At 40.9% G+C, this 12,002-nt stretch overlaps 1 protein-coding gene across 3 annotated transcripts in view; it reads right to left on the bottom strand.

Annotated features, from left to right (window-relative positions):
* Positions 1-12,002, bottom strand: part of LOC129818054 (SKI family transcriptional corepressor 2-like) — a 40,291-nt gene that overhangs the window by 25,084 nt on the left and 3,205 nt on the right. For 2 of the 3 annotated variants that reach the window (XM_055873588.1, XM_055873590.1), the window contains exons 1-4: positions 11,447-11,741; positions 8,270-10,184; positions 3,405-3,468; positions 3,173-3,238 (exon numbers count right to left, since the gene is read on the bottom strand). In XM_055873588.1, the coding sequence (XP_055729563.1) occupies positions 3,173-3,238; positions 3,405-3,468; positions 8,270-10,096 (1,957 nt within the window). In that variant the 5' untranslated portion in view covers positions 10,097-10,184; positions 11,447-11,741. Of the gene's footprint in view, positions 1-3,172; positions 3,239-3,404; positions 3,469-8,269; positions 10,185-11,446; positions 11,742-12,002 lie in introns of those variants that run through there. The other variant, XM_055873589.1, reaches the window with a different exon arrangement.

Here is a 12,002-nt window from a genome sequence, read left to right as displayed (position 1 = left end):
GGCGCTGTTTTCACTTTGGAAAAAATCTTGCCCAAATTAAACGGCCTCGTACTCTGTTCTAGATCATACAATATGCATATTATTATTACTATTGGATAGAAAACACTCTGAAGTTTCTTAAACTGTTTGAATTATATCTGTGAGTAAAACAGAACTCATTTGGCAGCAAACTTCCACACAGGAAGTGAAAAATCTGAAAACGAGGCTCTGTGTCAGGGCCTGCCTATTCAATTGGCTTTTATTTATCGATATATGTATGCACTTCATACGCCTTCCACTAGATGTCAACAGGCAGTAGAAGGTTGAATGGGGTGTCTAGCTTGATGTGAGGCCGAATAAGAGCTTTTGGAGTGACAGGTCCGGTATTTTGTCAGTTTTCGACGGCGCGCGGGGGACCTCGACATTGTCTTCTGAAGAACGTTCGGTTTACACGGCAAATATCTCCGGCTCTGATTTTATTCGATACATATGAGAAAAACATCATAAAGTAGGATTTTTCAACCGAGTTTGATCAGTTTATTCAACGTTTATTGGGACTTTTGGAATTTTTCGTTCCAGGCGCAAACATTTCTTGGACACGTGAGCTCCACATGGCTAGCCAAAGTTGCTAATTCGACAGAAGAAATGGACATTCTAAAACCGAACAACGATTTTTTCTGGAAATAGGACTCCTTGCACAACATTCTGATGGAAGCTCAAGAAAGGTAAGAGAATAGTTATGATGTTATTTCGTATTTTTGTGGTAAATGTTGGCTCCAACAAGGCGGAGAATATGTGAGCGCTGTCTCACAATACTGCATGCTGTATGTTCTACTAACGTTATTTTTAAAAATCTAACATAGCGGTTGCATTAAGAACCAGTGTATCTTTCATTTGCTGTACAACGTATTTTTTAGTAAAGTTTATGATGAGTTCTTTGATTAGATTAGGTGACTGTCCAAAATATCTCCGGAGATTTTGGGTGAATTGTTGCTACGTATTCACAATGTATAACCCCGATTTGCAGCTCTAAATATGCAAATTTTCGAACAAAACATAAATGTATTGTATAACATGATTTTATAAGACCGTCATCTGATGAAGTTGTCCAAAGGTTAGTGATTAATTTTATATCTATTGCTGGTTTTTGCGAAAGCTATGTTTGCGGTGGATAAATGGCGTGTGTTTGGCTATTGTGATGAGCTAATATAATTCTATATTGTGTTTTTGCTGTAAAACACTTAAAAAATCTGAAATATTGGCTGGATTCACAAGATGTTTATCTTTCATTTGCTGTACACCATGTATTTTTCATAAATGTTTTATGATGAGTATTTATTTATGTCACATTGCTCTCTGTAATTATTCTGGCTGCTTTGGTGCTATTTGTGATGGTGGCTGCAATGTAAAACCAGGATTTGTAGCTCTAAATATGCACATTTTTGAACAAAACATAATTTTACATAAACATAATTTTATAACATAACATGTATTTTATAACATGATGTTATAAGACTGTCATCTAATGAAGTTGTTCAAAGGTTAGTGATTAAATTTATCTCTATTTGTGGGTTTTGTGAAAGCTACCTATGCGGTGAAAATATGCCGTTGTGTGTTTGGCTATTGTGGTTAGCTAATATAAATACATATTGTATTTTCGCTGTAAAACATTTTAAAAATCGGAAATGTTGGCTGGATTCACAAGATGTTTATCTTTCATTTGCTGTATTGGACTTGTGATTTCATGAAAATTATATTATATGATATCCCTGTCCCGTTAGGCTTGGCTATGCTAGTCAGCTTTTTTGATGAGGAGGATCCCGGATCCGGGATGGGTATCACAGTTAGATATTATAGTGAGGGTTTATCTGTCTTGATTAAACAGTTAGATATTATAGTAGAGGGTTTATCTGTCTTGATTAAACAGTTAGATATTATAGAGAGGGTTTATCTGTCTTGATTAAACAGTTAGATATTACAGTAGAGGGTTTATCTGTCTTGATTAAACAGTTAGATATTATAGTAGAGGGTGTATCTGTCTTGATTAAACAGTTAGATATTATAGTAGAGGGTTTATCTGTCTTGATTAAACAGTTAGATATTATAGTGGAGGGTTTATCTGTCTTGATTAAACAGTTAGATATTATAGTAGAGGGTCTATCTGTCTTGATTAAACAGTTAGATTTTATAGAGAGGGTTTGTCTGTCTTGATTAAACAGTTAAATATTATAGAGAGGGTTTGTCTGTCTTGATTAAACAGTTAGATATTATAGTGAGGGTTTATCTGTCTTGATTAAACAGTTAGAATATATAGAGAGGGTTTATCTGTCTTGATTAAACAGTTAGATATTATAGTAGAGGGTTTATCTGTCTTGATTAAACAGTTAGATATTATAGAGAGGGTTTATCTGTCTTGATTAAACAGTTAGATATTATAGAGAGGGTTTATCTGTCTTGATTAAACAGTTAGATATTATAGTGAGGGTTTATCTGTCTTGATTAAACAGTTAGAATATATAGAGAGGGTTTATCTGTCTTGATTAAACAGTTAGATATTATAGAGAGGGTTTATCTGTCTTGATTAAACAGTTAGAATATATAGAGAGGGTTTATCTGTCTTGATTAAACAGTTAGATATTATAGAGAGGGTTTATCTGTCTTGATTAAACAGTTAGATATTATAGTGAGGGTTTATCTGTCTTGATTAAACAGTTAGAATATATAGAGAGGGTTTATCTGTCTTGATTAAACAGTTAGATATTATAGAGAGGGTTTATCTGTCTTGATTAAACAGTTAGATATTATAGAGAGGGTTTATCTGTCTTGATTAAACAGTTAGATATTATAGAGAGGGTTTATCTGTCTTGATTAAACAGTAAGATATTATAGAGAGGGTTTATCTGTCTTGATTAAACAGTTAGATATTATAGTAGAGGGTTATCTGTCTTGATTAAACAGTTAGATATTATAGTAGAGGGTTTATCTGTCTTGATTAAACAGTTAGATATTATAGTAGAGGGTTTATCTGTCTTGATTAAACAGTTAGATATTATAGTAGAGGGTTTATCTGTCTTGATTAAACAGTTAGATATTATAGTAGAGGGTTTATCTGTCTCGATTAAACAGTTAGATATTATAGTAGAGGGTTTATCTGTCTTGATTAAACATTTAGATATTATAGTAGAGGTTTTACCTGCCGTCTCTCTCCAGTACTCTGGGCCAGATGATTCTGTCTCTGATACAAAGAAACTGCTGGGCTCTTTGTTTTCATCAAGAGGAGAATGAGAGGGGAAGAGGAGAACAGAAGGACATTCATTCATCTGTTCATAAGGGAACAGAGTTGATTTGGTCACCTGCACACAGAAAACTGGTAGAAAGGAACCGATGTCTTCAAAGCAATCAGATGAGGAGGTAACGCTACTCACGAGTTATGTTGGAGTTTTCTTTGGTTGTGTAAACAGGCAGAATGTGGTCTCTGCTTTTATGAGTCTGAGAACACAGAGAAAGACAGAGGTTTTAGCATCTACATATCAAACAGGGAAGGTGTCTAATAATGCTACCCACAATAGAACCGCTGGTGTCCTGGGATAGAATGCTGGTGTACACTAGAATAGCTTCTGGCCTTCACAGACTTCAAGAGTCAATGGAGTGACCTCCCGGGTGGCGCAGGGGTCTAGGGCACTGCATCGCAGTGCTAGCTGCGCCACCATAGTCTCTGGGTTCACGCCCAGGCTCTGTTGCAGCCGGCCGCAACCGGGAGGTCCGTGGGGCGACGCACAATTGGCATAGCGTCGTCCGGGTTAGGGAGCGTTTGGCCGGTAGGGATATCCTTGTCTCAGTATGTAAATGTAATAAAATGTATGCACTCTACTGTAAGTCGCTCTGGATAAGAGCGTCTGCTAAATGACTAAAAATGTAAAATGTAAATGTGAGTGGAACAATTCTCCTTTAGGCCTAGTTTTGTCTATCATGAACAACACTCTTAATATAAGCCTGTAGTGTTACTATTCATTGGGAAGCCTGTAGTGTTACTATTCAATGGGAAGCCTGTAGTGTTACTATTCAATGGGAAGCCTGTAGTGTTACTATCCCAATGGGAAGCCTGTAGTGTTACTATTCAATGGGAAGCCTGTAGTGTTACTATTCAATGGGAAGCTTGCAGTGTTACTATTCAATGGGAAGCTTGTAGTGTTACTATCCCAATGGGAAGCCTGTAGTGTTACTATTCAATGGGAAGCCTGTAGTGTTACTATTCAATGGGAAGCCTGCAGTGTTACTATTCAATGGGAAGCCTGCAGTGTTACTATTCAATGGGAAGCCTGCAGTGTTACTATTCAATGGGAAGCCTGTAGTGTTACTATTCAATGGGAAGCTTGTAGTGTTGCTATCCCAATGGGAAGCCTGTAGTGTTACTATCCCAATGGGAAGCCTGTAGTGTTACTATTCAATGGGAAGCCTGTAGTGTTACTATTCAATGGGAAGCCTGTAGTGTTACTATTCATTGGGAAGCCTGTAGTGTTACTATTCAATGGGAAGCTTGTAGTGTTACTATTCAATGGGAAGCTTGTAGTGTTACTATCCCAATGGGAAGCCTGTAGTGTTACTATTCAATGGGAAGCCTGTAGTGTTACTATTCAATGGGAAGCCTGCAGTGTTACTCTCCAATGGGAAGCCTGCAGTGTTACTATTCAATGGGAAGCCTGTAGTGTTACTATTCAATGGGAAGCCTGTAGTGTTACTATCTATTGGGAAGCCTGTAGTGTTATTATCCATTGGGAAGCCTGTAGTGTTACTATTCAATGGGAAGCCTGTATTGTTACTATTCAATGGGAAGCCTGTAGTGTTACTATCCAATGGGAAGCCTGTAGTGTTACTATCCAATGGGAAGCCTGTAGTGTTATTATCCAATGGGAAGCCTGCAGTATTACTATCCCAATGGGAAGCTTGTAGTGTTACTATCCAATGGGAAGCTTGTAGTGTTACTATCCCAATGGGAAGCTTGTAGGGTTACTATCCAATGGGAAGCGTGTAGTGTTACTAACCAATGGGAAGCTTGTAGTGTTACTATCCCAATGGGAAGCTTGTAGTGTTACTATCCCAATGGGAAGCTTGTAGGGTTACTATCCAATGGGAAGCGTGTAGTGTTACTATTCAATGGGAAGCTTGTAGTGTTACTATCCCAATGGGAAGCTTGTAGTGGTACTATCCCAATGGGAAGCTTGTAGTGTTACTATTCAATGGGAAGCTTGTAGTGTTACTATTCAATGGGAAGCTTGTAGTGTTACTATCCCAATGGGAAGCCTGTAGTGTTACTATCCAATGGGAAGCTTGTAGTGTTACTATTCAATGGGAAGCTTGTAGTGTTACTATCCCAATGGGAAGCCTGTAGTGTTACTATCCAATGGGAAGCTTGTAGTGTTACTATTCAATGTGAAGCTTGTAGTGTTACTATTCAATGTGAAGCTTGTAGTGTTACTATTCAATGGGAAGCTTGTAGTGTTACTATCCCAATGGGAAGCCTGTAGTGTTACTATCCCAATGGGAAGCCTGTAGTGTTACTATTCAATGGGAAGCCTGTAGTGTTACTATCCCAATGGGAAGCCTGTAGTGTTACTATTCAATGGGAAGCCTGTAGTGTTACTATTCAATGGGAAGCCTGTAGTGTTACTATCCCAATGGGAAGCCTGTAGTGTTACTCTCCAATGGGAAGCTTGTAGTGTTACTATTCAATGGGAAGCTTGTAGTGTTACTATCCCAATGGGAAGCCTGTAGTGTTACTCTCCAATGGGAAGCCTGTAGTGTTACTATCCCAATGGGAAGCCTGTAGTGTTACTATCCAATGGGAAGCTTGTAGTGTTACTATTCAATGGGAAGCCTGTAGTGTTACTATCCAATGGGAAGCCTGTAGTGTTACTATTCAATGGGAAGCTTGTAGTGTTACTATTCAATGGGAAGCCTGTAGTGTTACTATTCAATGGGAAGCTTGTAGTGTTACTATCCCAATGGGAAGCTTGTAGTGTTACTATCCCAATGGGAAGCCTGTAGTGTTACTCTCCAATGGGAAGCTTGTAGTGTTACTATCCCAATGCGAAGCCTGTAGTGTTACTATTCAATGGGAAGCCTGTAGTGTTACTATTCAATGGGAAGCTTGTAGTGTTACTATCCCAATGGGAAGCTTGTAGTGTTACTATCCAATGGGAAGCCTGTAGTGTTACTATTCAATGGGAAGCTTGTAGTGTTACTATCCCAATGGGAAGCTTGTAGTGTTACTATTCAATGGGAAGCCTGTAGTGTTACTATCCAATGGGAAGCCTGTAGTGTTACTATTCAATGGGAAGCTTGTAGTGTTACTATTCAATGGGAAGCTTGTAGTGTTACTCTCCAATGGGAAGCCTGTAGTGTTACTATCCAATGGGAAGCCTGTAGTGTTACTATTCAATGGGAAGCTTGTAGTGTTACTATTCAATGCGAAGCCTGTAGTGTTACTATTCAATGGGAAGCCTGTAGTGTTACTATCCAATGGGAAGCGTGTAGTGTTACTATTCAATGGGAAGCTTGTAGTGTTACTATCCCAATGGGAAGCTTGTAGTGTTACTCTCCCAATGGGAAGCTTGTAGTGTTACTCTCCCAATGGGAAGCCTGTAGTGTTACTATTCAATGCGAAGCCTGAAGCCCCCCATACTGAGCCTGTAGCATCAATACAGCAGGACCGTCTCTCTCATCACTGTTACTATTAGACTGTGAATGTCTCTCTCAGTGTTATTAGACTGTGAATGTCCCTTCATTAGTGTTATTAGACTGTGAATGTGTCTTCATTAGTGTTATTAGACTGTGAATGTCTCTTCATTAGTGTTATTAGACTGTGAATGTGTCTTCATTAGTGTTATTAGACTGTGAATGTCTCTTCATTAGTGTTATTAGACTGTGAATGTCTCTTCATTAGTGTTATTAGACTGTGAATGTCTCTTCATTAGTGTTATTAGACTGTGAATGTCTCTCTCATCACTGTTACTATTAGACTGTGAATGTCTCTCTCATCACTGTTACTATTAGACTGTGAATGTCTCTCTCATCACTGTTACTATTAGACTGTGAATGTCTCTCTCATCACTGTTACTATTAGACTGTGAATGTCTCTCTCATCACTGTTACTATTAGACTGTGAATGTCTCTCTCATCACTGTTACTATTAGACTGTGAATGTCCCTTCATTAGTATTGTTATTAGACTGTGAATGTCTCTTCATTAGTGTTAATATTAGACTGTGAATGTCTCCCTCATTAGTGTTATTAGACTGTGAATGTCTCCCTCATTAGTGTTATTAGACTGTGAATGTCTCCCTCATTAGTGTTATTAGACTGTGAATGTCTCTTCATTAGTGTTATTAGACTGTGAATGTCTCTTCATTAGTGTTATTAGACTGTGAATGTCTCTTCATTAGTGTTATTAGACTGTGAATGTCTCCCTCAGTGACGTTAATATTAGACTGTGAATGTCTCTTCATTAGTGTTATTAGACTGTGAATGTCCCTTCATTAGTGTTAATAATAGACTGTGAATGTCTCTTCATTAGTGTTATTAGACTGTGAATGTCTCTTCATTAGTGTTATTAGACTGTGAATGTCTCTTTATTAGTGTTAATATTAGACTGTGAATGTCCCTTCATTAGTGTTAATATTAGACTGTGAATGTCTCTTCATTAGTATTGTTATTAGACTGTGAATGTCTCTTCATTAGTGTTATTAGACTGTGAATGTCTCTTCATTAGTGTTATTAGACTGTGAATGTCTCCCTCATTAGTGTTATTAGACTGTGAATGTCTCCCTCAGTGACGTTAATATTAGACTGTGAATGTCCCTTCATTAGTGTTATTAGACTGTGAATGTCCCTTCATTAGTGTTAATATTAGACTGTGAATGTCCCTTCATTAGTGTTATTAGACTGTGAATGTCTCTTCATTAGTGTTAATAGACTGTGAATGTCTCCTCACGTGTATTAGTACAACAGGACTGCTTCCCCTGGTTGAGGACCAACTCCCTTAGCCTTGTTAATGTGGAGTCGACAGGTTCCAGATTAGAAAGGCTAACAGGCAGGAAGTGACAAGGAGAGAACCGATATAATGTGACCATTAAACAATACCGGACTGTTCTTATTATCAGGGATCAGAGCAATGTGGATGTTTCATTTCTTCAGGGAGACGCCGCTATCAATCTCTTTATGCATATTACATCAGCCAGCCTACAGCGCCAATTAAATAATAATTAGTTAAAGTGCCTTAAGGGAATATTTACATTTTTGTAGGCCTGGTCCTCCAGTGACAGCGGGGTGTGTGTGGGGCTGGGGAGAGAGAGTGTGAGGCTGGCAGGGGGAGCAGGAGGAGAGGCAGGCAGGCTACTACTGCTCTGGTCCTGGCTGTGATCTGCAGGGCTGCAGGGGAAGGGGACAGCCTCTTTCTCTCCTCTCTCCCAAGGTCCTGATCCTTCAGTCAGCCCTCGAAGGTGCAGCCCGCTGTGTGTCTGTGGTGGGGTTGGTCTGTTGAAGCTTTCCTCCTCCTCTTCATCCTGCTTGGTCTCTACATCCACCTCTCCTTCCTCCTCACTCTCTCCTCCCTCTCCCTCTTCCTCCCCCTCTCCTCCGCTCTCAGAGGCGTAGCTGCAGCTGGTGGCGGGGGACAGGTGGCGATCCAAACCAAACTCCTCCAGGTTTCCATGGAGCTTGGCGATGCTCTCTGCATCCTTGACGACGGGTCGGAAGGCTGAGTGGTAGGAGGCTTTCCTGGCCTGGAGAGACGGGACATCCAGCAGCTTCAGCCAGCCCTCTGAGGTCACAGGGCGCAGGTCAGAGGTCAGGGGGGAGGAGTCAGGGTCAAACAGGCCTGACCTGGGTGTGGCCCTCATGTCTGGCCCTGCCCTTGGCTGTGAGTGCTCTGATAGGTCGAGGAAGGCCTGCCTGAGGGAAGGGCTCTCGGCCAATGAGGACAGGGTGTTGACGGACGGCTGTGGCTGCAGGTAGGTGGGCACCGGGAGACCCCCAGCGGCCCTAGGGGGCCAGAACATGCAGAACGGAGGATAGAAGGTATCTTTACGACCGGGCCACAGCAGACCTGACAGACCAGTGTTCTTCTGTCCTCCAGCCACCTCACTGTCATCTTTCTTCTGCTGACAGAGGCTGAAGGCTGGGAAGGAGTAAGGGTTGGGGAACAGGGAAGTGGGGGCGAACTTCTGCAGCATGCCGAACCCTTTACTGGGCACAGGGATCACCGGGTAGCTGCGAGGGTTCTTACGGGGAGACAGGCTGCTTCCATCCAGGTCCTCCTCCTCCTCGAAGCGGCTCCTCTTCTGGACCAGGTCAGGGGTCATCATGTGGGGCAGACCGGAGTTCACAACCTTCCCCGGCCCCATGGGGGAGCAGTGAGATGAGGGTAGACACCGCTTCCTGCTGCCACCATTAAACATGGCCTTCACGTCCTCCCAGGCAAACGCCAGGTCATCAGGAGGGGTTTTATCTGACAGCTTCAGGTGGCGTCTCCAGGAGTTGAAGTTAGCAGCGTCCGGCTGGGTGTACTTGGCATCGGGAGTACGGTGAGAGTGGAAGATGAACTTGTTAGGAGAGAAGTACATGCTGCAGTAGGAACACTTGATGCACTTGGCTCTGCTGCTGTTGTAGCGCGCTGGGATGAAGTTACCACGGCTACCCCAGGCACACTCGTGTGACACATCAAAGGCGAAGTTGTCGGGCAGTTTGGGGGGGTTGTTCTCTCCCAGGAAGGACTTACACAGCCGCTCCGCCTCTCGCTTGGTGATCATGCCACAGCGGCGGGAGGAGATGGGCATGGCGCCAGCTCGCCTCAGGATCTCCAGCTGGACAGGGGTGCACTGAACACAGGTGATACCCAGCGCCACGCGGCGGTTGTGGATCTCGTTATAGCTGTAGTTCTTCAGCAAAGTGTTGGAGATCTGGGCCAGACACAGCCGCTCCTGATGGTCGATCACCAAGGAGACGATGGGTACACCATACAGAACCACTTGACCCACCTGGTTGGGCTTCAGGGAGGAGGAGTGGGGGGGTCTGGGGGGGGTCAGGGGCTCCTGCTGGAACGAGCTGGGGGGAGTCGTCATGGTAGCGCTGGTGTTGGTAACCAGGTAGTAGGTTGTGTTACCGTGGAGTCAGTCCTCCTGTCAGTCTGTCTGTCTGGATGATACCCTGCTGGAAAACCACACACACATTAACATTTAAGTTCAAACTGTACATCAGTCAGACAGATTTTCAGTTAAAATAATTATAATGATTATTATTATTATTATAATAATATCAAATTTTCATGATCAAAATAAAATATATGCCTAATGGTGAAGAACTTGACGCTGATTGAAAAGCAATACCACATTTGATTTCTTATTTTTCTTATTTGAATTTTTTTATTATAAACATTCAATGACGTTTGTATTGTATGCGCTAAATGTTCAACTTTCAAATGTTCAATATTTTCTCGCATTTTGCAGAGTAAGTTTATTGCAACTCCCGCCTGAGTCCGCTGCGTATTCGAGTTTTAAAGACACGATGTCGCATCGAAGACAAGGAGCAGCCGAACTGTTTTCAACAAATGCATATCTGGGAGAATTATAGAGACATACCATCATTAGGCTTTAGTCGTAAAAAAAGATCAATAGTCATTTTACTTTTGAGGTCATTTGTTGATAGCCGACAAATGCACAACGTTGATGAAAAAGTTATAGAATGGCAACTGAACATGACGAAATTAAAAATGTTTTTTTTTTGTAATTTAACAGAACTTCGTTGATGTTCATACATATTTTGTATTTAAAAATGTTGGTCAAAACACTGGAGGCTATATAACACCTCATTCTGAGAGGCAGTATAGAACCAATTATTAATAGTATGTATTATATTAATATATGACCTGGCTTGGTGTGAACTCTGCTGAATAATAATGTAATTTGTCACGCGTAACATTGTAGGACAAAATACAGGTTGACCTGCAGATCAAACCGACATGTGAGGGTCATCCCGGCGGGGGCCTAGAGAAGATACAGTCAACGACATGATAACCTACTGAGAGAAGAAGTACAGTGGAGAAGCTCGAGGTTTTTTACCGTGCAAGATATTCCAAAATAAAAGGCTCTATATTATGTCGCAAAATGTGCTCGGTATGTTCGTGGTTTTCAGCAGATTTAGAGCAGAATTCAGTTTCAACATAACACAATTCTAATAATTATTGCTCATTGATGCCGATAGCCACAAAACTAATATTAAGACTCATAATAATAACAGGCCTACTCACAATAATAATATTAATAATAATAATAATAATAATAATAATAATAATAATAATAATAATAATAATAAAATGTATTATAATAGTATCAACAATTACAATGTAGGCTAATAAGACAATAATACACGTCAAACCTCAATTGTTACACTGTGGACATAATAGAATATCTTACCTCCTCTATACCGTGATGACAGAAATCCAAATGTTACGAAAATAAAGACATCCCGTATCTCTCGCCCAAAACAACCGATACATTAAAAACCACGCGTCTTACAAAACGGCAGTAAATTAATTCCGAATGTTGAAGAAGATATAATATGTTGTTCTATAAAATAATATAGAAGAAGATATAATATGTTGTTCTATAAAATAATATAGAGGAAGATATAATATGTTGTTCTATAAAATAATATAGAGGAAGATATAATATGTTGTTCTATAAAAGAAAGTTACCAGTCGGTGAAGAGTAAGTGCGCAGCGCGCTCTGGTTTATTCCCTTTAAAGGACAAGGCGCGTGTCTGGAGGCAGGCGGTGTCGGACGGGACGTGATTGGCGCGTGGCTCTGCCCCTCTTTTAGCTCGATACTTTCCGCCAGGAGCCAATGACGTTTCACTAACTGACACTCAACACTCTAAAGAGACTAATGCAGGAGCCTGGCCCCGGGCTAAAGACGGGCTGTACACCTCCAATCTGAATGAGGACTCTGACTCACAAATCCACAAACAGCA

This window comes from Salvelinus fontinalis, chromosome 21 (genome assembly GCF_029448725.1).
Source record: "Salvelinus fontinalis isolate EN_2023a chromosome 21, ASM2944872v1, whole genome shotgun sequence".
NCBI lineage: Eukaryota > Metazoa > Chordata > Actinopteri > Salmoniformes > Salmonidae > Salvelinus > Salvelinus fontinalis.
The sequence above is the reverse complement of the archived record's forward strand: the minus strand, read 5'-3'. Positions and strand labels throughout refer to the sequence as shown.